This window comes from Emydura macquarii, unplaced genomic scaffold, assembly GCF_026122565.2.
Source record: "Emydura macquarii macquarii isolate MOO-44397 ecotype Brisbane River unplaced genomic scaffold, CSIRO-AGI_Emac_v2 contig_1045, whole genome shotgun sequence".
Lineage (NCBI taxonomy): Eukaryota > Metazoa > Chordata > Testudines > Chelidae > Emydura > Emydura macquarii.
In genome coordinates, this window is record NW_027131182.1 from 15247074 (window position 1) to 15274864 (window position 27791).

The 27791-nt window shown below is 43.0% G+C and overlaps 1 protein-coding gene across 1 annotated transcript in view; it reads left to right on the plus strand.

Moving 5' to 3' along the window:
- Positions 1–27791, plus strand: part of OSMR (oncostatin M receptor) — a 62592-nt gene that overhangs the window by 15581 nt on the left and 19220 nt on the right. Inside the window, exons 3-7 of the mRNA XM_067545559.1 lie at positions 10379–10542; positions 14216–14384; positions 22834–23121; positions 24617–24746; positions 26072–26235. Of these exons, the coding sequence (XP_067401660.1) occupies positions 10379–10542; positions 14216–14384; positions 22834–23121; positions 24617–24746; positions 26072–26235 (915 nt within the window). The remainder of the gene's footprint in view (positions 1–10378; positions 10543–14215; positions 14385–22833; positions 23122–24616; positions 24747–26071; positions 26236–27791) is intronic.

The following is a 27791-nucleotide window of genomic DNA, read 5'->3' on the forward strand; positions in this document are numbered from 1 at the left end:
AGGAGAGGTTTGCTCTCTCCTGTTCCTGTTCCTGTACTTCTATTTCCATATGTTCCCAACTGTCAACAAGCAAGTCTTCAACTCTTTCTATCAGGGCTTTATATTGGAAACCTCTTTCTTACGGTTCCTGCTTGTTCAGCTAACTGCTTCTTCAATGATTCTTCTCAGCCTACATCTGTTCTACCTTGGCACTGAGCCCCCGTATCCATCCACTCAAAGTCAAAAATATTAGCTGGACAGCACCTTTCTATGTGCCTCAGCTCCCCCCAACCAAAACAGCCTGTCCCTGGAGTCTCACACTTCCTTGCCCCAAGTTGGGTCTTCACAGTCCTTTGTGGAGGTTTTGCAGTAGCCTGGGCTCCAACATCTTTTGGCAGGGTATCTTTAACAGCCCAGAGCTCTATTCAACTTGGCAGTCATATAGTCATTGCCCATATAGGGACAAACCCATCTTATATGTCCCACTTGTGCACACAAGTGGATGAGCCCTCACCTTCTTCCCTGTTGATATCCATAGCATCCGAATGCTCCCAGTCACTGGACCTCTTTGACATACTGCTGCTGCTGCTGGGGCCCTTCAAAATGCTGGAGCTGACACTCTCATGGTTGTTGCTCCTCCTCTATATGCCACCTGGGGTGGGAGAATAGCTGTCCGACAAAGAAGGTGTCCATGCTCCATCACTGGGTCATTCTTCCTTGACAGAAGGGTGTTTTGGATCCTGCCAACTACACCAGTTGTGGATGGATGCCATCCCAAGGAACCCCTTCTTGGCTACCCCTGCAGGCATCATGCCCTCAGGACCAACTTAGTTCTTTATAATGGCTTACTTTCAGGCCAGAATATTTAAACAAGGTTCCCCCCATATGGTCTTATTTATTCAGTCTTTTTCCAAAAACACAGACTTTTGAGTGTTTAGCCCCTATCCTTCTTCATTCAGGGTTCCCATAGCTCCTCAGGGGCCGTGTGTGTTCTGTCAGGCCAGCTGCAGCCTTATAACTAGTTTCTCCCTAACTGGCCTTCCTTTGTAGTTTCTGGGCTGACAGGAGTCACTGAGTAACATTCCTTCCCCAGCTGGTGTCGCCTCTGTTCTGAGGGAGGAGACAGAATATATATAGCTTTCTTCCTAGAGCTCGTCCAAATTGGCTCAGAGAGAGTGGAGCCTTAAGGATAAAGTAACCTGGGTTTTCCCCAAGCATTAATCTGGGATCACCTTTCTTCTTCCTAACACCTGCCTTTGCCCTTCCCTAGGTCTTCATAGGGACCAATAATCCCAAGGACGTTAAAGAGACATACCATGGAACAGGGGTTGACTGACTTCTAGTCCTACTACCTCCGTTTAAGGGGATAGTTACCCTGTTACAGGCAGCATGGGAGAAAGCACAAAGGTACTTGTTTAACAGGTGGATGATGAAGACTGCAGCAACTGGCAGAGTAGAGGCGGGAGCCAAGATTGTGATAGCGAATGAGAGATAAGTAGAATTGGGAATAGGTCATGAAGGAGCTTGAATGTGAAGGCAAGTAGTTTGTTCTTGATGCTAGGGAGTAGGGGGAGCCAGTGAAGGGATGCAGCATGATTAAAGTGACGAGTTAGAATATAAGTGGGGCAAGATTGCATTTGTGAAGGCCAGAGAACAGGATGTTTGAGTAATTAAGACACAAGATAATGAGGGCCTGGATGAGAGTTCTACCTGTGTGGATGGATAGGAAAGGCCAGATCTAAGATACATTATGCAGGAAGAATAAGCACGATTTAGGCCTGGCCTGGAAGTGAGGATTTAGGGTGAGAACTGAGTTGAAGGTGATGCCCAGGTTACTAACCTGAGTGACTGAGAGGATGGTGGCATTGCCCACAGTGACTGAGAAAGGAGGTAGAGGAGAAAGTATGGAAGGGGATATATTAAAAGCTCTGCTTTGGCCATGGTGGTCTTAGACATCCATGAGGTGATGTCAGATAGACAAATGGAGATTTTTAGCTTGGACAGAAAGAGAGAGGTCTGGAGCAGAGAGGTAGATCTGAGAGTCGTTAGCTGAATTTGTGTTTGCAAATAATACTGCCCAGAGACAGGATGCAGAGGAAGAAGGGGGTGAAGGACCTTAATAGTTAGTTGGAGCTGGTTAAGGACAATTCTTTAAATGAAAAAAACGGAAGGAGAAATTAGTGAGGTAGGGGGAGAATGACCTAATACTCAGCACTTTCCATTCATTGAGAGCTCTTTACAGCCAGCTAGTACTCCATATGCTAATTGTTGGGCTGAAATACAGTTGCAATTTCCTCTCAGAGAATAAAATTTAGATAGATGTGATGATACTTATAGATCATCCCTGTCTGTGGAGTTGTTATTTTTATTATGACAGGGCTTAAATGTCACAGGATGCCACTGCCAGGTGACCCCTAATTAGGCTTAAAAGAGGGCACCTCCTTGATTTCAGGGCTTGAGCTGTCAATTCCACTTGGGCGGCAGGGCTTGGGCTGTCAGCCCCCAGTGGTGGCGATCGGGCTTCTGTGAATTCTTGTTCAGTGCCTGCGTCCCGTCTGTGACTTTTACTAAAAATAACCATGACAAAATCTTAACTATATTCATTATCCACCTTCAAATCCCTCCTTACAACTCTTTTGCCATGAAGCCTACAAAAAACTTGACTACAATTAGGTTTCTGGTGCGCTGAAACCATTGTCTGCCCTGCTGACCAATATTGTCTCACTGTTTTCTTGTACTCCTCCATCAGTGTCCTCCGTATTGATCTGTTGTCTCTCATCTTGTATTTAGATAGGAAGTTCTTTGGGGCAGGTCCTATCTATTTGTTCTGCGTTTGTCCAGCGCACAGCACCTTGGACCTTCTATGTTCTACAATACAAATAACACTAAAATAATCTAAATAGACCAGGTAGACAGAGGATGGGGGAAAGCAATAGAACACCTGTGTGAATTAACATGATGGCAGCAAATGGCATGCTAATTTTACATTTGTTTGTATTTTTTACCATTCACTCTCACCCTGAAAGAAGGAATGCCAATATCTGCGTGCCCCAAGTTCAGGGACTGTGAGGGGAAATATGGCTGGACCCAAATATGGTCAATAGATTAAAAGGGGGGGTATGCGCTAAGAAGTTTTATCTAGCTGCTAGGAAGAGCCAGACTTTCCATATGAGGAGGAAATCTTGGCTCAGTTTTGACAACTGTATGGTCATAAAGCTTTTAAGTTCATTTTGACATCAGGCTAAGGAAGCTTTTTAAACTTAATCCGTGGGAAGTTGTTTCACTTGTGAATATTGCTCAGTTACACAAGCCTGCTAGACTTCAAGAGCATAGCTTGCCTGACTTTTCACAATAAACAAATATGCCATTTTAGATGTTTTCATCCAAAGTGGAAAGTCTCATGCAGATGTTGTAAATGGTGCAATCATAAATCAATCATAATCTTTTTAATGAAAGTTTCACTAAGTCAAGATTTATAGATACCATTTTAAGAAACAGTAGCCCAGTGTATTTTTCATTTTCGCAGATTGATAACAGCAGCATACTTTACTTAAGAGCTAAGCCTTAAAAATATCCATCATTTGCAGGCGCTATAAAGGTCAACATTTCAAACTTGGTGCTTCATGTCTGGGACCAAAAAACATATTGAGGCACTTGAGTAAGTGGGCTGGTTTTTGGAGTAGCTGAGTCTCTGCAGATACGCTGAAAAATCTGACTGCTTATTCAGGTACATAAATATAAATTAGGTGCCCAGCGTAGGGCTCCCAAGCCTGAACATTTTGGCCATAGTTTTTACTGATAACTAGCTAAATATCTGGCATAAGCAAGTGCTTCATATCTGAGAAACATCAGACAGCACATGATGTAAAATGTCCTAATTGGGAAGTATTGAATGGAGATATCCCTAACATCAATCAGCCAAAATCTGTTTATTAAGAAGCCATCTGACAGCACCATGCCAGGACATTGACTGTAAGAAGACTGCTGTTTTATTTGTATTTTACTTGTTTATATGTTAAAAATGTGCAATGGGACACTCAACCAGGTCCTGCATTATGTTTTTATCTAATGAAATAGTTTACTGCAGAATAGATTTTGGCTGTCAGCCTCTACCTAGCTATGCATCCAGTCATGTTTCAGGATTAGTTATCCCTCTTGGGTACTTTCCACCAACATTATCCAGTTTCTGTTTCATTGACTGTCAGAGTCCAGGATTTCTAATCTGTGCAGTGCAGCTGTCAAAACAACTGTGTTCGAGGCTTTCATTTTTGTTGTACATCACTTCCTGTTAATCTCACAAAACATGGTGCTCATGTTAAGTGTTGGTGTTTCTTGTGCTTTGTGTAAATTCAGTAATACAACAGTGTTGTCAACTGGCCACTGGATGTCACATTGCCGACCTCCCAGTGAAAGTAGCAACGATTATAGTCCCTCAAACCGGCCTTTTCAGGACCAAAAAAGAACAGTTGGGCCAGTCCTCCGAATATACCAACTTAATGTAGAAGGTATATCCAGGGAAAAAACGGATTACTTCTTGAGACCCTCAAAGACCATTTCATTAACATTGTGGCCCTCCACCAAACACATACGAAAGACGACGACAAAACTGTCCGACATAAAATCTATGTCTACATCAAAATTGATGCTGTCAAACATCCAAACATGGGCTAGTAGTGTTCATGCAGAGTGGATTAGAGGATGTGGAAGTTTTGGAAGAATCATCGACTGGCGGAAGAAAGATCAGCCTGGTTAGAATCAGGGACATTATAGTAAACATATATATATCACCTAACATCATGTGGCCTGATCACATCTTACCTTTTGTTCCTCATCCGGCCATTTACATAGGTGATTTTAACAACCATCACAAAGACTGGGGATACTGTTCAAATAACATAGCTGGGGAACAGATAACAGAATGGACCTCCCTCAAAGACCTCCATTTGCGCTATGATCCTAATCAATCCGAATCTTTTTGGTCTGCAAGGTGGACAATGGATTACAGTCCTGACCTGTGTTTTGTGACCCGTAACAGCACCGGTATCCCACTGGCCATCCTGAGTCACTTCCCGCATAGTCAGCATCGCCCAATTATCATCCAGATTGGCCTGGAAGTGTCTGTATTGAAGTTGGCGCCAAAGCCACATTGGAATTTCCACAAGGCTGACTGGCCCGCCTACAGTTTGAAAACAGAACATCAAATCCCACAGCTTGAACAAATACCTAGAAACTGTGGCTGTTTTGAAAACATTCTAAAAATTGACCTTTCAGAAGTACATTCCGCTTGGTCACCTCAGGGCCTTCACCCCCTGCTGGACAAAAGAAGCCAAGTTCCTCCTGAGGGAATATGAAAGGAATGACTACTCAGATAAAGCCACTGCACTGCCTGAATCCTTGAATTCAGTGCATCTGGAAAGGTGAAAAGAGATGGTTGAAAAGCCTTGATTTCACCCATTTGAGCCACAAGGCATGGGCTCTTTTGTGGTAACTTGGAGGATCCTAGCCAGTAATGTGATGACTGGCAAAGGTGAGTGCAAATGCAGGTGACCTCTCATTTTCCTTCTAACAGCAAGACGCAGACAGAAAAGATTACATGCCGGGAGGTCCAGCAGGAATTCCGCAGAAACCTTCACCAATGCCCAGAGGAATCTTCACTCTACTCTCAGTACTCTGTTGAGGGGATCAATGTTGCGCTGTCAGAAACCAAAAGTCGGAAAGCTGCAGGGGTTGATGACATTCCTCCAGCATTTCTTAAGAACCTGGGGAGACGGGGATGGGAATGGCTGGCGGCACTTTTTACCGCCATCCATAGAACTGGAGAAGTGCCAACAAGCTGGCGCCAGGCAACAGTGGTTGCCCTACTGAAACCTGGGAAACCCCCAGAAGATGCAGCCAGAGAGAAACCCATCTCTCTCTACTCAACAACCAGCAAGCTCATGGAACAGGCGCTGCTTCCCTGTTTGACATTATCAAAGACATCCTCCCCATGGAGCAGGCAGGATTTTGCCCAGAGAGGAACTTCTGTGACCAAGTAACTTCCCTCTTTGGCCACATTGAAGCAGGATTCCAATGTAAGTTGAAGATAGGGATTGCCCTTGTTGATTTGTCCTTGGCATATGACACCATCTGGAGACAGAACCTCCTCTTCAAGATCTCCCACATCATTCACTGCTGGCGAATGATTGGTCTCTTGACATCGACAACCGGGGACTGCTGCTTTAAGGTACCCCTTAATGGCCAGATCAGCAGACCAAGAACTCCTAACTCTGGCATCCCTCAGGGCTCCGTCTGGGTCCTGATACTTTTTAATTTATACACCACAGATATACCAACAACGGAGTCCAGGATATTCGTGTATGTGGATGACATTGCCCTCTAGTTGCTCAGAACACAAGCCTCCATACCATCAGCTGCATCTTAACCAGAGATCTTAATGTAATGGCTGATTATTTCCAATGCTGGAAACTTAGGCCTAACCCCCCAAAAAACCATAGTGACTGTTTTACATCTGAACAATAAAATGGCGAATACCAAACTTGATGTGCAGCTCTGCGCTCAGCCTTGAGGCTAACCCAAAGTATCTCGGCATTACACTGGACCAGAGTTTGACCTTCCAACAACACCTTGGGAATACCTGTAATAAAGTCAGGTCTTTGTCATGCTTATTAGCAAACTGGCCAGAGCATCATGGTGCTCCAATTCATGGACCTTAGGAACCACGATAATTGCCATGGTACACTCTGTGGCTGAATACTGTGCACCAGTGTGGTCTCACAACAGTCACACTGAACTCCTTGATACTCAACGCAATAACAGCATGCACATAGTGTAGGGATGCTCAAATCAACACCAGTTGACTGGCTCCTGGTCCTATCTCACATCCATCCTCCACAGATTAGATGATCTGTCCAGACATCTCACTTTCTTAATCATGTCAATGCAAACACTAGGATCCCATTGCATGATGACCTGCAGAACCTGCCAAAGACAAGATTAAAATCCCGCAACCCTCTGTGGAATCAAGACCCTTATACTCAACTTTGACACTGAGGCTAAATGAAGAGCCACATGGAGTGTTTCAACTGCTCAAAATGAATAGCTCATTTTTAACCCTGCTGAGGAACTTTGATTTATGTCGAAAGATTGGTGCAGATTGAATCGCATCAGGACATCTCATGGGAGATGTGGCAAAACTCTCTTTAAATGGAAAATGAGGCAAACACCTGTATGCCACTAGTCACAAACGATGGAGCACATCATATCTGAATGTCTTCTTAATTCGTTTGCCAGGGGCTTGAAAGACGTTTACCAGCTCACTGCTGTAGCAATGTGCTCACTATCAAATCTAGATATCAATTTGTAATCGTTGCTACTTACCCAAGACATGCGAAAGAAGGAATCTCACAAAGTTGCGAGGATATTTAGCATGATCATGCAAACACTTGCTTTCCTGCTGGTTCTCTCACTCTTATTTTTGCTATGTTTACCATTGAGTGATGCTAGAAGTCCAGATATATTGTCCTGGTATCCTGTGATTCTACAGGGATTGGGCTCATTCCATAAGGGGAAACAACTTGCTTCCCCTTAATGGAGCCATTTGAGAGGAAGCTCAGGTGAGTTCCACCAAATGCTCCTTTCCCTTAGCCTCCCTTCCATGTGTTTTAATCCAGGAAAGGACAACCTGACCCGTTGTAAACATTTTCACAGACTTGTTGAATTTTCCTTGCAGGTACATCTGCCTTTTTTCCTGGATGGTTACTTAACCAATTGTGCTTCTGAAAAGGAAGTCACTGGGGTGGGTAGTTTCCAGTGAAAGAAAACAGAAAACAACATCCTTGCTATATATATGGAGGGATTTATGCCCAGGCACAGTGGATAGTACTCCATGGAGAGGAACGGTAAAGATAGATAGAATGCTATGCTGCCTAGAAAATGAGCAGCCCAGGTTATGCAGTGGAGTTAAAGGGTCATGTTCTTTTTATTTATGGAGACTTCCAATCAATTTCAGCATAGGTATGGATTTTTTAACAGACAGCTCTCATCTTTGCATTGCCAACACAGTGTTCACAGCTGTGCCAGTGAAATACACCCACATGGCACCATGCACATATCTGGGATCTCTCAAGCATTAGTCATTGATTGTCAGCCTTCTCCTGTTGTTTTGATGGTCACAGTCTAAGTAAAATGTAATCCTTAACCATGCTGAAAAGGCAGGGAGATAAGGTCCTGTCTTGCCATGTCTTCATCAGGCTCTAAAATCTCAAGATCCTATAGTTAATTATAGGGCTCATTTCATTGGCTCAGGAATTTGGTTTCCTGCCATATCATCCTTGGCAGTGAAGCTAACAATCATGCTAGTTTCACTTACATAAGACCTAAAAATTGCTGCTCCCTCTCTCCATTTGGCCAGTGAAGTTCATTCCCAGGCTTTACACCAGATAATTCTCTTGTAAATGTGAAACAATTACAACATGTTCTGGGTTTCTTCACAGCAGTATAAAATTAGTGGTCATTATTGTCACACTTGTGCAGTTCCAAAATAACTGACAGGGTCCAGGCTGCTACATTGTAAAGGGTATGTTGTGGCCCTGGCTAATGCAGAAGATTTTTTCTTCTACAAATCAATCATATTCTCACTTTCACTATAGGGGACAATGCATACTGTAGTGCTGCATAATCTCAGTTTTCTTCTCTCATATCACTCTTGAATTTCAAAATCTTGTGCATGCATGTAAATGATTCTCTCCAAAACCTTTTAAGTACCAGCAACCATTTCTGAAACTCAATGTCTGTAGAAAGTCAGCCTGAATTCTCCCTGAAATATTCGCATCTGGAAAGCAGGCATGAAAAGCCCTTCATAAGGTAGCGCCAAGTTACCTTTTAATAGTCCCTGGCTTCAGCAAATCGGTTTGCTGCCATTTTCATGTTGCTCACCCCTTCCAGAACCCTTTTTAAAAGAGTAACCAAAATACCCAAGCAGTTTCTAAATGAGTCACTAAAACACATACATTTGCTAGAAGACGTGATTGCTTCTAAATGATTAGCTTTGGTGCAGTATAGAAATCCTCTCTCCATTTATTTACCTTACTACAGGTTGGATCCTATGCCCCAGCAGAATTGTTAATACAAATCCCAGCTGAATCTAATACCTAAGTCCTTATCATTGATATCTTCATCTGTAAAGTATTCTTTGCCAGGAATCATCAGAAGTGGTTCAGCGCTCCATTTCTTAAAGCTAAAGTAATGGTCTCCATGCACCCCTGCACAGAACTCATTGTATAAGTAAGGACTGAGGTTGTTACCCGTGTGGGTTTCTTACTCTAAAACAGATACCACATTTCAAACTGATCAGTGAAGCTAGATAGACTATGCCTAAAACTGCTTCACAGTTAGCAGCTTGCGTAACCTATCCTGTTCTGTAACTAGAATTAAATCGCTTGAGAGCACCCTTCTACTTACTCTATTACCCTAAGCATTTACTGCCGCAAGGAGAGGGTAGGATGCTGAGAAAATTGGCTTCAACCCTCCCAAGCCAAAACCAAATCTGTCCATAGACCAGAGCTGCTATAGTGCTTCCTGTAATATCTGCCAAATCCACTGTTGTGTCACAGCATCTGGCTCCAATCAGATGGCCTCATTAAAATCCCATCAAAATACCTAAGAAGTCCTTTGTTTCCTTTTAACTCTCATTTTCCTTGTTAATGATGCAGGGTTTTTCTCATCATACAGGAACTGAGTGTTCTTCCACTTAGTGTAAAGTGCTTAGCCTGGCCATATAAAACAGGTGACCTAAAAATGCTTTATCTGCCAGATTGCAACTTTGTTTCTCTGCAGTGCCTCCTTGATCAGAGCGAGATAAAGCACATTGAATTCTAGCAATGAATCACTCTGGCTCTCTCTGCCCCTACCAGGGCCCTTTTTTATCAGAGTCTAGTCAGTATCAACATGTATGACCCTTAGTTTACAATTGGAGAGCTCTCTCCCATCAGCATAGAGCGGCTACACGGGTGACTTACAGTGGTACAGCTATGCCGCTGTAAGGTCTTTAAGGTAAACATAGCCTGTTTTTACTGCCATTCATGGTAATGAGGACAAGTTATGCTGTCATTAAGTGCTTTCGAAAATCCCAGCCTTAGGAGGCGGTATTATTGCCTTTCTTAAGGGAAGTTATGGTTACAGGACTATGCGGGCACAGTGAGTCAGTGTCAGAGCTGGGTGCAGAATTTAGTAGGTGCTGGGAGCCAGCTGACCACTCTCAAGTCAATATCGGTTTGTGACAAAAATGTTGGTGGGCCATTTTCTAGTGGCCCCAGTATTATGGTCTGTCATGGCTCAAACAAATGTGATGGATTAAGCAGGCATGAATGTTAATGTTTTTAAACCATATTTATTCTTCCAGAACCCCATGAATTTCTACCTACATTCCTTAAACTTTCCAAGAATTTGCCTCTGCAACGCTTGTTGGTGGAATGGGATGTTAGTGACTCAGCCCACAAGTTGAAATTAGAAATGGTTTTTGACATTCAAGTTAGTCGAACTGAAGAAATGAATGTTGTCTGGACAGTAAGTATCTTTTAAAAAATAAATATTTTAAATGTCTTCATGTGTCAATATGAGCAAAATCAAACATTCTGATGTGCAGAGGTAGCCATATCCAAGGCTTCATTAGAAAGGTCTACATATTTTACTAGGTCCACACTCAATTTAACATAAAAATATCTGTTTTTATGGAAACAGAACATGTTAAGCCAGTTCATTGAGGTTTAAGCCCATTACTGAGGTTTCCTTCAAGTGCATGATGGTGTCTTCAGGGCTTTTCCACACTTGCTATAAACCCCCACAAGAGGGGTCCCTTATTAGAGCCTCTGTCCTCCTGTCTGAGGAAGACAAGAGAAGACATAATTTCTGTCAGAGTTTCTCATAGCTTCCACAAGAAATAAGAGTCTAGAATGGGGAAACAATCTTCCTGTATGTAAGCATAGCACACAACACCTAGACCATCAAGCCTGATGGTTGATTTGTTAATTTTATTCCTGTTTTCTTCTAATCACCTACTTTAGATAGCTCTTCCTCTTCTTGTTTTCCATGTTGAGGAAGCAGCAAGCACAGACCTTAGCAGTTGATACCACTCGTGCCTCTGAGACATAACCTACCAGAATCCAATGCAGAATCCAATGTTCGTATATTTTTCTGTACCTTCCTGAGAATCGACACACACACACAGGGAATACATGATCAAGAGTGAAAAGTTCCAGAGGGGTAGCCGTGTTAGTCTGTATACAGCAAAAACAACATGAGTCCTGTAGCACTTTAAAGACTAACAAATTTAATTTCTGCAGGCATAAACTTTCATGGGCTGTAACCCACTTTGTCAGATGTAAGGAATAGAAATCACATAGGAAGTATATATATATATATCCAAGTGTAAGGAAAAACAGTGGGGAAGGTAGATATAAGCAAAGTCCATTCAGTTAGAGTAGTTGAGGTCCATTCACAACCATTGATTAAGAGGTGAGAATGTGTGAACAGTGACAATTACTTCTTGTAATGAGATAACCATTCCAAGTCCCTATTTAGGCCCAGTTTGATTGTGTCAAGTTTGCAGATGATTTCTAGTTCTGCAGTTTCTCGCTGAAGTCTGCTTTTGAAGATTTTTTGTAGAACTATGGCAACTTTTAAGTCAATTACAGAGTGTCCTGGGAGATTGAAGTGCTCTCCAGCTGGTTTATGGAAGTTGTTATTTTTTATGTCTGATTTGTGTCCATTTATTCTTTTGCGTAGTGACAGTCTGGTTTGGCCAATGTACATGGCAGAGGGGCATTGCTGGCACATGATGGCATCTATTACATTAGTAGATGTGCAGGTGAATGAGCCCCTTATGGTGTGGCTGATGTGGTTAGGACCTGTGATCATGTCCCTAGAGTCGATGTGTGGGCAGAGCTGGCAATGGGGTTTGTTGCAGGGATAAGTTCCTGGGTTAGTGTTCTTGTTGTAGGGTGTACGGTAGCTGGTGAGTATTTGCTTGAGGTTGGGGGGCTGTCTGTTTCAAAGAGAAACTTCAGAACTAGAAATCAAACTTAGTCTTTAAAGTGCTACAGGACTCTAGTTGTTTATGATCAAGAATATGGTTCACATTAAAGTACCATTTGTGTTTGCAACACAGAGAATGCCCCTTCCCAATGGAATGCTGTCACTCTCCACCTCACTGTGGGGCACAAACTGACTTCTGGACTTTTGCACCTTAGCAAGAAAGAGTTTTGGTTTTAGGTCCATTTTGGGGGGAGGAAGTGATTAATGCCAAGAGGGCAAATAACCTTGATTAAGATAATAGTGAGTGCTTGGAAACAGATACTGTCTCATTAGTCTAGCAATAAAGCTAATGCTTCAGTATAAAATAAATGCCCATTTGTGGCACCATTCTTTAAAGAGTAATAGGCTCATTACAGTTATTTAGATTTATTTACTATTTAGGGCCCAATTCAAATTGCCACTTAATTTAATAAGGAAGAATATAAGAGCTCATTATGTATTATCACTTCCCATAAAAATTGAAGTGATAGATTCAAACAACATAGTGTATGCTTGATTTACCTGCCACTGAAAGACAGACAGGCCTGTGAATCCCGAGTCAGTAGGCTGAATTGATAGTTATATGAATAATATCCAACACATAGGATGAAATCTTAACACACAAAGTCCATTTAGTCAAGCAGGGTATGTTCTTACTTTTATTTTATTGTGAAGAAGAAAGTATCTTAATAAATAATACAATGGATGAGTGATATAGTTCATGCTGAATCAAGTACAATTTGCATTTTATTCAGAACAGAGGCTAAAGAGTTCACCTGTAATTAAAAACTAACATTAAATCATAAAATGCTACTGAAATCAACTGTAAACGTCTGGAGAGCAAAGCCATTGAAGAAAGCACAGGTGCTATCTTATGGAGAGAGAGAGTGATGTTGAATTCTAATACTAGTCAGAGCTGTCAGTGGAGCCACGCTGATTTGCACCAGCTGAGGATTGTACCCAGTTTCTTGTTTTTAGAAAGTGAGAAGTGTTCTGAGCTGTACATTTGCGGCAGGGAGTTAAATTAAAATAGGGGGTGTGGGTGTGTATGTTCTTTTGTTGTGGCCTTGAGCCACACTCCTGCACTGGGGCTGTGCAGAACTGCAGCATGCTGGGGAAAATGCATCTCCTCCCTTCAGAAAACAGAGCAACATTTACCTGCATAGCTAGTCTGGTCCTTGGATCAGTTTGGGTCGTGGTGACCTGGGCCTATCCATGTACACTGGCAAGGGTGGCCCCATGTGATCTCTGTGCTCAGGAGAGTGTAGGGAGTGAGATTGCAAGGGATTTTCCACCAGTCGAAACCAGCCTCAGTCAGGCCCTTCATTAATTTTTGCTAGTATATTATTGTTCCCTTTTGTACAGGATTAAAACTACCAACTTGCTGTATAAATTATTCCCTAATCATAGACCTCTTTGCTATCATCAGTGTCTTTTCCTTTGTATATTTTAGGCAGTCACTATCCTCTTGGCTTCTATAGACAGATAAGCATCCTTGCAGCAGTCATATATTTTAAAATTATTATTTTTTGCAGTTTACAACACCCCACCACATCTTTTAAACCATTTCCTACCATGCCTTTTGTTCCCCATCTCATTGTAGTACTACCAGCTCTCTTACAGCCTGAGGACTACTGTCAAATATAAAATCTCTCTACAAATACAAATATATATGGCAGCAGCATAGAGTGAGCTATACATAAACCCCCAGATGATCAGAAAACCATCAAGTGTGCAACTGTGTGTTGAGTGGTGTGTGCAGATTAGCATAACTGCAAGCACAAACAACCTAGTGGTCATCTAAAATTGAAGTTACTACTTTTGAACATACGGGGTCTGATCCACTACACTGCATGATTCTGATTCTATGCTGACGTAGCTTCGTTGATTTTAGTAAAATTGCACCGGCATAAAATGGGAACAATGCAATTGCGAATCAAGCCTTCAATCTTGCTAACTGCACGTGTAAATTAGGTTCCTAGTTATATACAAACTTTTCTGAAAATCTGAGATGCAGGATTACAACTGAGATTTTTCAGGGAGCCCTAGGGAGTTACACACTCAACTCCTATTGAGCCTAAACCTAATTCCAAACCAAGCATTCTACACATATCTTTGTTCACCATACTCCACCTTAGTAGCATTCTTACCTATTGTTTGTTTTCAGGAGTATTATAACACAACTCTCAGTAATTTGAATAAAACGTTGCACTGGAGCTGGGATTCAGAATTACCTTTGGAATGCATGTCTCACTCCGTAAGGATCAGGAGCATGGTGAATGATGCAAGATTCCCTAAAGTCTGGAGTCGTTGGAGTCAGTGGGAGACTGTGCTAGGTAAGCAAAGCAAGACTGGAATATTGTTTATTTCCTTGCGGATATAATGCTGTGGTTTAATTTGCTAGTGTAAAGTCAGTAAAAGAGTGGAATTCATGTCAGAAGTGGCTATGCAACATCAATGCACCATTTCAGAATATACTGCTAATACAGCAGAACCCTGTTTATCCAATCTAATTGTTACCGGGGCCAGATTGGATAATCAAAAATCTGGATAAACTGGAGAATCGGAAAATGCGATGCTGCAGTGCCATCTAGTGGCCACAAGAGAGATCACCCACTTCTGGCCCTAGAGACCTGGATGTTCAGTAAATGCGGAGAGCCGGTTAAAGGAGGGTCTGACATATGGGATTCTACTGTACTTGTCTGTACTGTTTCATAGAATCATAGAAATGTACACCTGGAAGGGACATAGTAACGGCCATACTGGGTCAGAACAGTGGGCCAAACAGTAGCCAATGCCAGGTGTTTCGGAGAGAATTAACAGAACAGGTAATGATCAAGTGATCCATCTCCTGTCACCCATTCCCAGCTTTTGGCAAACATAGGCTAGAGACACTTCACAGCACGGTTTTGCATCCATGCCAGTCCTGACTAATAGCTATTGATGGACCTGACCTCCATGAATTTGTCTATTTCTTTTTTGAACCCTATCATAGTCTTGGCCTTCACAACATCCTCTGGCAAAGAGTTCCACAGGTTGACTGTGCGTTGTGTAAAGAAATACTTCCTTTTGTTTGTTTTAAACCTGCTGCCTACCCATTTCATATGGTGACCTCACCCATTTCATATGGTGACCTTTGTGTTATGAGACGGAGTTAAGGACCTCAAGAGGTCATCTAGTCTTCTTTCCCCTTGCCTCCTGTCCCACCACCCCCATGGCACTGTTCTGGGGCAGGACTAAATATACCTAGAACATCCCTGAGAAGTGTTTGTCTAACCCCGTGGTTCTCAACCTGTTTACCATTCCGAGCCACATCCAACCCTACCTGCATAGCCATGAGGATGTCACATGGGCCGCAACTGTGTGCTGATTGTTCACAAGTGGCCTGTGGGCTGCAGGTTGAGAACCCTGGTTCTTAAAATCTCCAATGGCAGAGATTCCACAGCCTCTCTAGGTAACACGTTCCAGTGCTTAACTATCCTTATAGTTAGAAAGAATTTCCTAATATCTAGCCTAAATCTTCCTTGTTCAAATTAGAATGATTACTTCTTAATCTTTCCTTTATTGGTCACGAAGGACAATTGATCACTGTCCTCTTTATGAGAGATTGGAAGACAGGTATCACGTCTCCCCTCAGCCTTGTCTTCACTAGAATAAATATGTTCGATTCTTTCAATATTTCTTCATACAGTTTTCCAAACATCTTTCCATTTTTATTGGACTCTCTCCAGTTTGTCCACCTCTTTGGTGCCCAGAACTGGACACAGCGCTCAGCAATGCTGGGTCAGTTATCTCCTGTGCCTTATGTATGACACTCCTGTTAATACAGCCCAGAATATTTGCCTTTTTTGCAACTGCATCACATTGACGACTTGTATTCAATTTGTGATCCTCTGTAATCCCCAGATCCTTTTCTGTTTAGTGAAGTACTTCACACTTGTCTTTATAGAATTTTATCTTTTTGATTTCAGACCAATTCTTCAGTTTATCAAGGTCATTTTGAATTCTAATCCTGTCTTCCAAAGTGCTTGCCACCCCTCCCAGTTTGGTGCATCTGCACATTTTATAAATATACTCTCTACTCCATTATCCAAGTCATTAATGAAAATACTGAATGGTACTGGATCCAGGACAGACCTCTCTGTAGGACCCCTTTAGTTATGTCCTCCAGGCTTGACAGCAAATCATTTTGAACTACTCTTTATAGTAATTTAATCTAGACTATAGTCCCTAGTTTGTTTATGAGAATGTCATGTGGGACTGTGCCAAAATCCTTACTAAAATCCTGATATATTGTGTCTACCACCTCCCCACATCTATCAGTAAGCCTGTCAAATAAGGAAATTAGATTGGCTTGGCATGATTTGTTTTTGACAAATCCATGTTGGCTATTACTTATTACCTTTGTTTCCTCCAGGTTTGAACAATTGCTTCATTTAGTGCATTGTTTTTATTGTTTTTGCTGACCTAAAAATATGATAGAACTTCCAACTATTATTTAATCTCATTAGAAAAATTGTAGTCAGCAAATTAAAACAACAGATGGAGTATTACTGTATACAAGCAGAGAAGAAAGACAGCTGTTGGGTACAGCCAGGAACTCTTGGCTTCTTTGCCTAGCTCTGTCACAGATCTGCAGTATGACCTTGGCTAAATTGCTTCATCTTCCTGTGCTTCCCTTTACCCAGTTATAGCACAGATAGAATAAGGCTCACCTTCCTTACAGGAAATAATGAGGATTGATTACATTTTGTATAGTGATATCAGATTCTCAGATGAAAACTGCAGTACAGTTGCAAAGTATAAAGTATGAGACAAGCCTGCTCACTAGCACAAATCTTTGCATAAAAGTAGTAAAACCATGAGAAGTACAGATTTATTTAGAAAACAAACGTATGCATCCATGGAATTCTGTCTAAAGGGCTCAGTCTTGCAGTCTTTACCCACTGGAACTAGTCATATGGATAAGGACAGTAGGATTCTGATCACAATAAATGGAGTCAAATTTAAAATAGACTTTTAGACGTTATGGGAGTGTGGTTTTTATTATTAAAGTACAAAAGCCTATATGAGACAATATTGTTATCAGGTTTTGGGCATTGGTTGAATGGGAGATTTCTGACCTGTATTCTTAATTTAAAGGTTTCTACTGAATGTAAGTATTGAATTAGTTAATTAGCAAAACATCATGCTATATGATATTTTTATATTGCAGGAAACTTTTAATGCTGTTAACTCAAATGATATTAAATCGTGTATTTAAAATATGTTTCCATTTTAATTTCAGTATATTATGCATGTTGCACCTGGCTGGAAGACAATTGAGCTGTACAACTCCAGGACAACTCCAGGGCAGGTCTATACTACAGCCCTTAAGTCGACCTTTGTTAGGTTGACTTACAGCTGATGGCCACACTACCCTCCTTGGGTCGGTGTTGTGCGTCCTCATCAGGAGCACTTTCACCGATTGAAGAGGAGCAGTGTGGGGAGCTGAGAGCCAGGGCTTGCAGCTCCCAGGCAGGAGCCCAACTGCCCCCCAGGTGCTTGCCTCCCTTGCTCCTGGGTCTGGAGCAGAGTCTCTGCTGCCCGGGCTTCTTGCGACGCCGCTCTAAGCCAGGAGCAGGGTCCCAGCCGCCCAGGCTCATCGCCCCCCGCTTCCAGCTGGAAGTGGAGTCCAGCTGCCCTGGCTTTTCAGTCCCTGCTTGCCTGCTCCCGGCCAGGAGCTGGGAAGCCTGATCAATTTCATGGCTCAGTGAGGGGGGGCTTCTCCTGGCCATGGCAGCTGAGGGCAGGGGTAAGGGGGAAAGAAGTCCTGGGGCTCCTGCCATGAAATTGACAAGACAGCCAACATAAGGGATGCCGTATCTATACAGACACGGCATCACCCTAACTATGCTGACATAAGCCTTATGCCTCTTGTGGAGGTCAAGTTATAATGTCGGTGTAGTAGGGCACTTACATCAGCGGGAGGATGGCTGTAGTATAGACACTGACATAATTAGGTCGACATAAGCTGCCTTATGTTGACCCAACTATGTACTGTAGACCAGCCCTTAGTCTTTGAGGATAATTTTAGTCCTACTTTGTAGTAGATCAGTAACGTCTTTAGCAATGCAGCTGTAGTAAAGTAAGGAAGCTATAATATCCTTTCCACTGAAGTCTGACTTTTTCCTTTGATTAAGGCTATTCCAGGAAGGCAATGTCTTGTCCAAAGCTGTTGCATAATACTTCTTGGTTTCGGTGCAGAATCACTTAAAAAATTTCAGTAACGTCATGTGTTCTGTGAAAATAGGGCATAAATTAACCAGCTCTGATTCTTGCTTGAACTTATTTTGTAATCTTGCTTTGCTGTAATTAGGCTGTAGAATTCAGATAAACTAATACTGAGAATCAGGAGTTAATGTTTCTTTGAAGTTTATATTTTACACTTTTTTCTCCTAATGCAAGATTGTTGATTTGGCTCTGCATTCATTTACTAGTTTAACATAAAGAGAAAGGAGTCTCTCTGTTGCTGAGGTTATAACAAGGTTTCTATTATAAGGCTGCTGAGCCAGAGCCAGAGCCAGAATGGTTTAGGCTATCTGAGGTGAAATCCTGGCCAGATGGAAGGCAGTGGCAGAACTCCCATTTGCTTCACTAGGGCTAGGATTTAATTCCTTAACTCTGTATTTCAATATCCACATTTTTGAAAAATTACGATCTTAATTTAGTTGTTTGGAAATGACTGGTTCTTCTTCAAGTGCTTGCTCATGTCCATTCCATGTTGTGTGCGCACCGGTGCTGGAGATTTTTCCCTCATTGGTATCCGTAGGGCTGATTCTAGTGCTCTCTGAAGTCATGCGCATATGCGCCAGTCTAAGGGGTGCTGCTGGCCCCCTCACCCTCTCTGTTCCTTCTTACCATGATGGTGCTGGAATGTCCTCATGCCTTGGCAAGTGCTCCCAACCAGTGCTTCTTTCTTTTTATATAGTGTATATAGTTTAGTAATTTGTAGAGACTATTCCCACTGGGGACACTGTCCCAGGGATGGAGCTTGCAATGCCCCTGAATGATCCCCATCAGAGCTGTTTGAAGTACGTTGGGGAAGTTCACGTATGTGATAAGTGTAAGGATCTGCAAGGGATTTAGACCATGTACGAAAAAGGACAGCGACATTAGGCTAAGAGCCCTGCTGATGGATTTGGCTCTTAGAGCAGCCTCTGAGCCGGGTCATTGAGATTCGGCATTGATCCCCAAGAAGCAGCATAAAAAACCAACATACTGGGAAAGGTCACTCCCCAACAGACAAGAAGGGAGCAGGGGACGAGTTGAGACCCGTGTTGGGCCCCTCGTCTTCTCTGGATCTGAGGTCAGCAACTGCTTCACTCCTCAGAGCTCCGAGTCCAACCTGGGACCCACCCCTGACTCCCGGGAGCGGTCAGAGCACCTGAGGGTCCCTTCCATGCCAGAGGTATTTCAGGTGGCCAAAGATCTCTTGTTGCTCACAGTGCCACCTACGCCCTGTGATTCCCTGGCTGTTAAGGACAAAGGGGAAGCCAGATCTCAGCACCGAGACCCATCTACAATGCCGGTGACCGTGGGCCCATCCAGAGTCAAGCCAGTTATGAGACCCCTGCAATGGTCCCCAACTCCGCAGCACAGTTCCCCGGCCCTGTTCTGCGGTCACCGGTACCTTGCCAGCAATCTCCATCTTCCTGGCACCAGTCCCCAGAATGCTGTTGCTGATTCCCAGACACGCAGCACCGCTCCCCAGACCCTCGACACTGGTCTTCACACCAACGATAATGTTCTTTGGGACCTAGCCATGCCCCTCAATACAGACGGGAGGCGGAGGCAGGTGCAGCGCCGCCATGGTCACAGACGGAGGATTCCTCTTCAGACTTGGAGGGCAAGGACATAGCTCTGGCCAGGAGACAGGGAAACCCTGCATTGTTTCAGGCTTTGCCAGGGATCCACCAGCAGGTGCTTGGCTGCCGGAGCAATGGCCAGTGCCCTGGCAATTTTAGAATCCAGGGTAGGGGAGGTCCCTCCCGCACCAGGATCCCATACCCAGCGGTCATTCTTTGGGGCTTTGGAGAGCAAACTGCAGCAGTGTCACGTCCAGTACTGGACCCTGACTCAGCATCGGATTACAGTACCAAGGTGCCAGCAGTAGCACTTGATGACGCTAATTTAACAAGGGAGGAAGAACCAGCCCCTTCCCCCATTTTGGCCTCATCCTTGCCAGACGAGGTGGTTGCAGGCCCATTAAACCCGGTACCTCAATATGAATTTAGAGCTCACCAAGAACTGCTTAAGCATGTTGCCTTGAACTTGGGCCTAGAGGTGGAGGAACTAAAGGAGTCCACAGATGCCTTGTTTGACATCCTAGTGGCAGTGACTCCCTCTAAGGTGGTCCTCCCTGTCCATGACAGGGTTGTCAAACTGGTTAAGGCCCTGCGGCAAATCCTGTCTTCTTTACCCTCTGCTTCTAAGCAGTCAGAGAAAAAGTACTATGTCCTGGTCAAAGGGTATAAGTATCTGTATTCCCACCCTTCCCCAGGGTCCTTGACGATTTTGGCTGCCAACAAGAGGGCCAGGCAGGGGCAGATGAGTTCAACACCAAAGAATAAAGATGCCAAGAGGCTTGAATTAATTGGCAGAAAAGTTATTCAACTGCCAACCTTCAACTGCCTTTCTCCAACCAGCAAGCTTTGCTGGGGAGGTACGACTTCAAAATATGGGACTCTATGGCCACATTTAAGGACTTCCTGCCTCAGGAATCAGGGCAAGAGTTTGTGGCCATGCTGGAGGAAGGCAAGACAGTGGCCAGGGCCTCCTTCCCGGCAGCTTCAGACACAGCTGACTCAGCAGCCAGGACAATGGCATCAGCCATCTCAATGAAGCAGGCCTCATGGCTCCAATCTTCGGGCCTGTCTTTCGAGGTCCAGTCAGTCAACCCAGGACATCTCCTTTGATGATGCATCTCCATTTTTGGAACAGACAGACATCAGCCTGCGCAGTCTGAAGGACTCCAGGGCACTTCAGGGAAACACTTTAGGCCCAAACTGCCTCCGAGGTTCTCAGGCCACACCAGACATGATGCCTATAGAAAAAAGTGTAGAGGTTACATGTGCCGCCAGGGCCAACCTCCTGCTACATCATCTCCATCAGGCTCAAACCGCTATCCAGGTTAAAACAGACAGGCCTTTTGAAGGCACGCCTGAGGGTGACCTACCAGACCCTGGGCAGGAACCATTCCTCTTTTATTTTTGGACTGCCTTTCACCCTTCCTCCCTGGTTGATCCACCATAACAGACCAATGAGTGCTCAGCACCGTAGCAGTGGGGTACACCCTGCAGTTTGTTTTAACCCCTCCCGCATTCCCATCCCTCTTCAGGGACCCTTCTCATGAGCAACTTATCATGCAGGAGGTGCAAGTCCTCCTGCGGGTGGGGGCTGTAGAAGAAGTTCCCCAGGACCTGAGAGGAAAAGGATTATACTCCTGTTACTTTCTAATTCCAAAGGCCAAAGGGGGGCCTACGGCCCATGCTGGACCTGGGATGCCTCAACAAATATCTCAAGAAGTTGAGATTTCGCATGGTCTCTCTGGCCTCCATCATCCACTCCCTGAATCCAGGAGACTGTACACCACCCTCAACTTAAAGGACACGTATTTCCACATATCCATCTTCCATGGCCACTGAAGATTCCTAAGATTCATTATCAGCAACACCACTACCAAGTCACAGCACTTCCCTTTGGCTTATCAACAGCACCAAGGGTATTCACGAAGTGCATGGCAGTAATCGCAGCCTACCTCAAATGTCTGGGCGTACAGATCTACCCATATCTCAATGATTGGCTCATCAAGGGTCATTTGAGAGAGCATGTCTAACACTGTGTCACCATAGTTCGAGCCACCTGTCAAGCATTTCAGACGTAGGGTGGGGAACCCACCTCAGCGCACTCAGGACTAAAAGCCTCTGATCCTAAGAGGAGCTGTCTCTGCACATAAATTTCAGGGAACTCTGAGCAATCTGCCTGGCCTGCGAAGTCTTCTGTCCTCAGCTCTCTGGCAAGGTTGTACAGCCCATTCAACAAGAGTGCATGTGTCATCAGTGGCTTTCCTAGCACAGGTTCCAGTCCTGGACATCTGCAGGGCTGCAATGTGGTCATCAGTCCATGTCTTTGAAATCCACTACACAACCATTCAACAGACCCAGGATGATGCTAGCTGCAGCAGAGCAGTGTTGCAATCAGCACATCCATGAACCCACCTCCAGTGGCACTGCTTGAGAATCACCTAATATGAAATGGACATGAGCAAGCACTCGAAGAAAACAAACAAACAAACGATTACTTCCTTTTTGTAATTGTTGTTCTTTGAGATGTGTTGCCCATGTCCATTCCATGACCCGCCCTCCTTCCCCTCTCTTAGAGTTCCGTCAAGAAGGAACTGAGGGAGCGTGGGGCTGGCGATGCCCCTTATACCAGCGCATGTGCGTGCAACCCTAGAGTGTGTTAGAGCCAGCCCTATGGATACCATTGAGGGAAAAATCTTGGCACCAGTACACGTGGCACACACACACGAGCAACACATCTTGAAGAACAACAGTTACAAAAGGTGAGGAACCATGTTTTATGCATTCGAAGTCATAGGAAGCTATCTTGAGCACCCTTTTGAAAACTTGTTTCTAGTACTTTCTCAGCTATCTAATCAAGGAGTAGACTGTTCACAAGAGACTTCCATGGCATAAAGAAAGAACATTCAAATTAAAAGATATATTCTTTTGTATCTTGCAGGCCTAGATACTTCAGATGACAGCACACCATACATCTTCCCAGTAGATAAAGTTGTTGAAGAAGGCTCCAATGTCACTTTTTGCTGCATTGGAGGCAAAGGAAATAGAATTGAATCTTTTTTGTTTAATTACACTGATGTTTATTACCCAGCCTCAAACACAAGCCAGCAAAACATGGTGATTACTATGAATAAGGTGGTGCATACAGAAGTGCCTGGCATACCTGTCTTTTGTAAGAGCTCTGGTGAAGAAAACAATGGATACAGTGCAACACTTCTCTTTGTGGGCAGTAAGTGCACAGTTTGCTTTGGGTCTCTTTTTCTGTTGCTGCTGACCATGGGAGTGCTTTCTACAATAATCACTTGTAAAGTTCAAGGGGTAGGTTCTCAGTTGCTATAAGTTGGCATGGCTCTGGTAGCTTCAGTGGAGCTATGCTTATTTACACCAGCTGAGGAACTGGCCCTGACGGTGTGCCCTTGTGTAACACATTCCAGAGAACAAAGGTTTGTTTTCAGGTGTGGAGAGTGCAAATAGATTTTGACTAAAACATTTAAGAGGTCCATGGATTAATTCCAAGACATATTAATGCTTTAAAAAACAGATTAGCCTGGGAACTTAAATTAATAACTTTGCTAGACACTTAAAATCATGGACTGAATAAAGACACTGGATTTATGGCTTATTACAGAAATCTATAACCCACTAACCACTTCCCCCAGCTGCCTTCCTCCGCCTTTGACTGGCCACTTCACCTTGAAAGGTCCCTTGAAATGTGTTAAGTACTTGTGCTAAACAATCTGTTCTACCTTGTGTTTAACTGTGACACACTGAATACATTTCCCAGGCTATGTCTACACTACAGTTTACTTGAGAAAAATTATGGCTCTCAGGGGTGTGAATAATCCACACCCCTGAAGTGCTGGTGTGGACAGTACTATATTGGACATCGCTACCGCCTCTTGCTGAGGCAGGCGTTAAGCTGAGGGGAGAACTCTCCCATCATCTTAGAGCATCTTCACGAGAAGCACTCTAGCGGTGCAACTGCATGGCTGTAGCGTAGACATAGGCCTTATCTACACTAACACTTATACCTGCAAAACTTTTGTTGTGAAAAAACATAAGTGCTTGTGTGGACAGCGCTATATCAGTGAGAGAGCTGTGCTGTTGTAAGTTTTAAGTGTAGACAAGCCCTTAGCCTCAGACCTGAAGAACAGCTCTGTGTAAGCTCAAAAACTTCTCTCTCTCACCAACAGAAGTTGGTCCAATAAAAGATATTTCCTCACTCACCTTGTCTCTCTCATATCCTGGGAATGACATGGCTACAAAAACACTACATTAACAACCACAGACAAGCTGGGTGAGGTAATATCTTTTATTGGACCAGCTGTGTGAGAAAGACGAGATTTCAAATTCACGCAGCTCTTCTTCAACACAGTCAGCTAAGAATTCAGCTTCATTGCCAGAATGTGCACAATACAAGCATAGCATAACATTTCCTCTGCAAGTATAGGAGTACATTTTAAGTCGGGTGAAACCCTAAACATTGGATGGATCGTTATTTTACATATATAAAATGTTTGGAGTGCAGTGATCTTTTTGAGCACAGTGCATTTGAGTCTGCTTTTCTCTCTGAGGCTGTCTTTGTATAAGTGCAGTTGAAATAATAATGCCTGTAATCAATCAGGCTTTGTACATGTTAATCATTAGTTAAAGGCAAAAACGTTATGTAGTTGTTGCTACATTTGTCATGTTGTCTTTTACATTTGTCTTGTTTTAATGACAAGAAACTCCTGATGAGCCGAAAGATCTTTCCTGTGGCACTCGGGACATGAAGACATTAAGCTGTACCTGGAATCCAGGAGAAAATACCTATCTTTATGGGACTTATTCAACAAAATACCACTTGTTTGAAGGGTTAGTTTTCTCAGTTGATTAAATTAGCTCTATGGCCTGCCATATACAGAAGGTCAGTCTAGATGACCAGTGGTCCCCCTTCTGCCCTTAGAATCTATTAATTAAAATCTACTAAAATATTTTTCTCTGTATATTGCAAGAAGTTGCATATCCTTTTCCAGATCATTAATCAATACATTTAAACAACAAAGGTTTAACAGCATAGGACTTTCGTTGCACCCACTGTTAACCCTCTCTTATGTTTAAAACTAATCAATTAGCCTTGCTCTTTGTTTTGTTTCATCACCAGTTTCTGATCCATTACACTAAATAAATTACCTTCTTAACCAGGACTGACTAATTTTCTTTAATAGGTTCCTTTGAGGGCCTTTGTCAAAGATTTTTGAAAGTCCAAGTGAATTATAGTAATATATTCTCCTTTACTCACTGTTTTGTGGTCAAAAGGATTGGACGAATCATTCCATTCCCACCATCTTGTGATAGGTGGAGAAAGCCCAGGAGCCCTGCTTTTTTCTCAGAGTGAGCCACACTCATTTTCTCACTTCTAGCTCTGCTTAAGATTAAGCAGTGCTGATAATTTTTGTTTAGAGACTACACACGTTTACTTGCACAACCACATCCCAGCCCCTCCCCCCAACACACTTGTTGGGTAGTCTGGTAAGTATCAGTGTTCTATGTCCTGGATCCTGCAAACACTTATGGACATGAGTTACTTTATGCATGTGAGTTCAATTCAGGACACTGCGTAACAGCTTAACCTCTGATGAAAAGCCAATGGTACTGAAAATACTTATAGGCTGTTAACTGTGTCTTGCACAAGGCCATCTTGGAATTGAATTGGTCAGAATTTCTGAGTATTTAACTCCCTTGGAAGATTTGCGTTTGGTCAGCCACAATCAAGAAACATAGGGAGTTATTCAAGTTCTCCCACACAGTTCTCCTGCAGATTATTGAGTGGCATGAGCAGACAACTCATGAAACAAGATAGAAGCATTAGATCACCAAAACAACCTCTCATTAGATGATCCCACCTAAAGGCAGGTCACAGTTTAGCAACTTCTGAAAGCTTTTTACTTTTCAATGAACTTTCCCTGGATGCCCTCCTTTATTCCACAGTTCTGTTAAAATATTATAATAGAAATTGCTATTTCGGTTGCATTTGTTGATGGAGAATTATGCATATACAATAATTGTATTTTTACTTAAGTTTTAGTTCTGTTCTAGGTAGGCATCACAATTTCTAAATCTATTATTGTACTGCTACAGCATCCATTATTTTAAACCAAAGAAAAATAAGCCAGTATCTTTTTCCTCTCTCTTGAAAGATTTTCCCAAAAAACATTTTGCTCACAAGAAGCAACCTATTATTCAGAATCCATCGCTTGTTCTTGGGCTATGGACCAGCAGATGATATACAACTTCACACTGATTGCCCAAAACCCTCTAGGAAAGAGAAGTGCTAAGTTTGTTCTTGATGTAGCTCATAGAGGTAAGGGTTTTTCTGCTACTTTTTGATGTTTTGAAGGGTCTTTTGCATAGGCCCAAGATAACCACCAGCAAACATTCTGGGACCCCTCTTTTATATTTCTCTGACTGCATGGTTTGTATTTTTTGAACACTTCTCCCCGATTTAAAGATAGAAATGTGTTTGTTCCTTCCCAGCTTGCCCGGAGTCCCATCATCTTTGTGCCCATGCTTGCCTGATGCCTCTTCAACTTTGCAGCTGCTGTTACTGGTAAACATAGCTGTCAATCTGGAGATCAGGCTACGTGATCAAAATGATCCCTCTTGTGGCCTCAATCTGCCAGAAGCCCAAATGTGGGGAACAATGTGCAACAAAGGGCCCAGATGAACCCCAAAAAAGGGAACCACTCAGGAAACACAGTGCTGTGGGATCATTCTTTTGGTGTACTGAACTTTCTGACTTCACAATTGCACATTTCTGATGTAAATAATCTTCAAAACAAAAGGGAGAGGACACCAAATTTGTGTGGGATGGACATAACTTTGGGACTAGAAAAAGTGAGGTCCCTCAAAATGAGTGACATTTGAGTGGTAAACGCCTTATTGCAGAGTATGAGCAGAGTGCAGGACAGTAGTACCATCATGCTAGTGGATGGGACGGGAAGACCAATTTACCATCAGTGAAACAAAATTGACTATACACAAAGTGCTTTCAAATGCATAAAGGAAATACAGGAAAAGGAGTTTCTTTCTCCAATTGCTTTCAGTTCTAGGAATTGTAGGTGCTTCTTGTAACAACAATACCAGATGTCTCTCTGATGGCATAAGTAGCTTTATGTTTTGAGTGCTCTTCTAGCCAAGCTTTATAGGCAAGTCCTGCCATTTTTCTGTTGCCACAGATATTTGCTGTAGATTTTTTGCTGATTTTAAAAACATCAGCAAATAAAGCAAAACTAAATTTACATCCAATATTTCCAGCTCTGCAATATCAATAATGGAAGCATTTGAGGGTCAGACTTGGACACGGTCTAGTCTAATATTACTTATAGCGCACATATTTGAGGATCTTGAAGTATTGTTAACAAGGCAAGATGAGTAGCCGTAGCCACATTTTAAAGATGTGAAAACTGAGTCACAGAAAGTTTAAGTGACCTGCTCACATTGAGTCAACAGAAGAGTGGTGAATAGAACTGCAGGTCTCTGGCTCCTAGTCCAGTGAACCATCTTTGGGATTCAGAGCCCCTCTAGAGCAGTAATCACTGAAGATTGTGCTATTCCATGCCATTTGGAAAAGTAATGTTACCTCGATTTGCAATGAAGTCTCTGATTGGGATCTTTGCCCACAATGTCATGAGGTATCCTGTGTAGACTATTTTTTTGAGATATGCAATATTATTTACAAGGATCAACAATAAAAGACAGTTTCTAAAAATGTAGCTTATTTTTACTAATACCTATGCCCTTCTAATCTGACGGGGAGATATGTTATGAAGAAATCCTAGATTAAGTCTCATATTCGCTTATTGCTCAGTGAAGACATTTTGAAAATGCTTGAATTCAGAATTTTTCAGGCTCTAACTT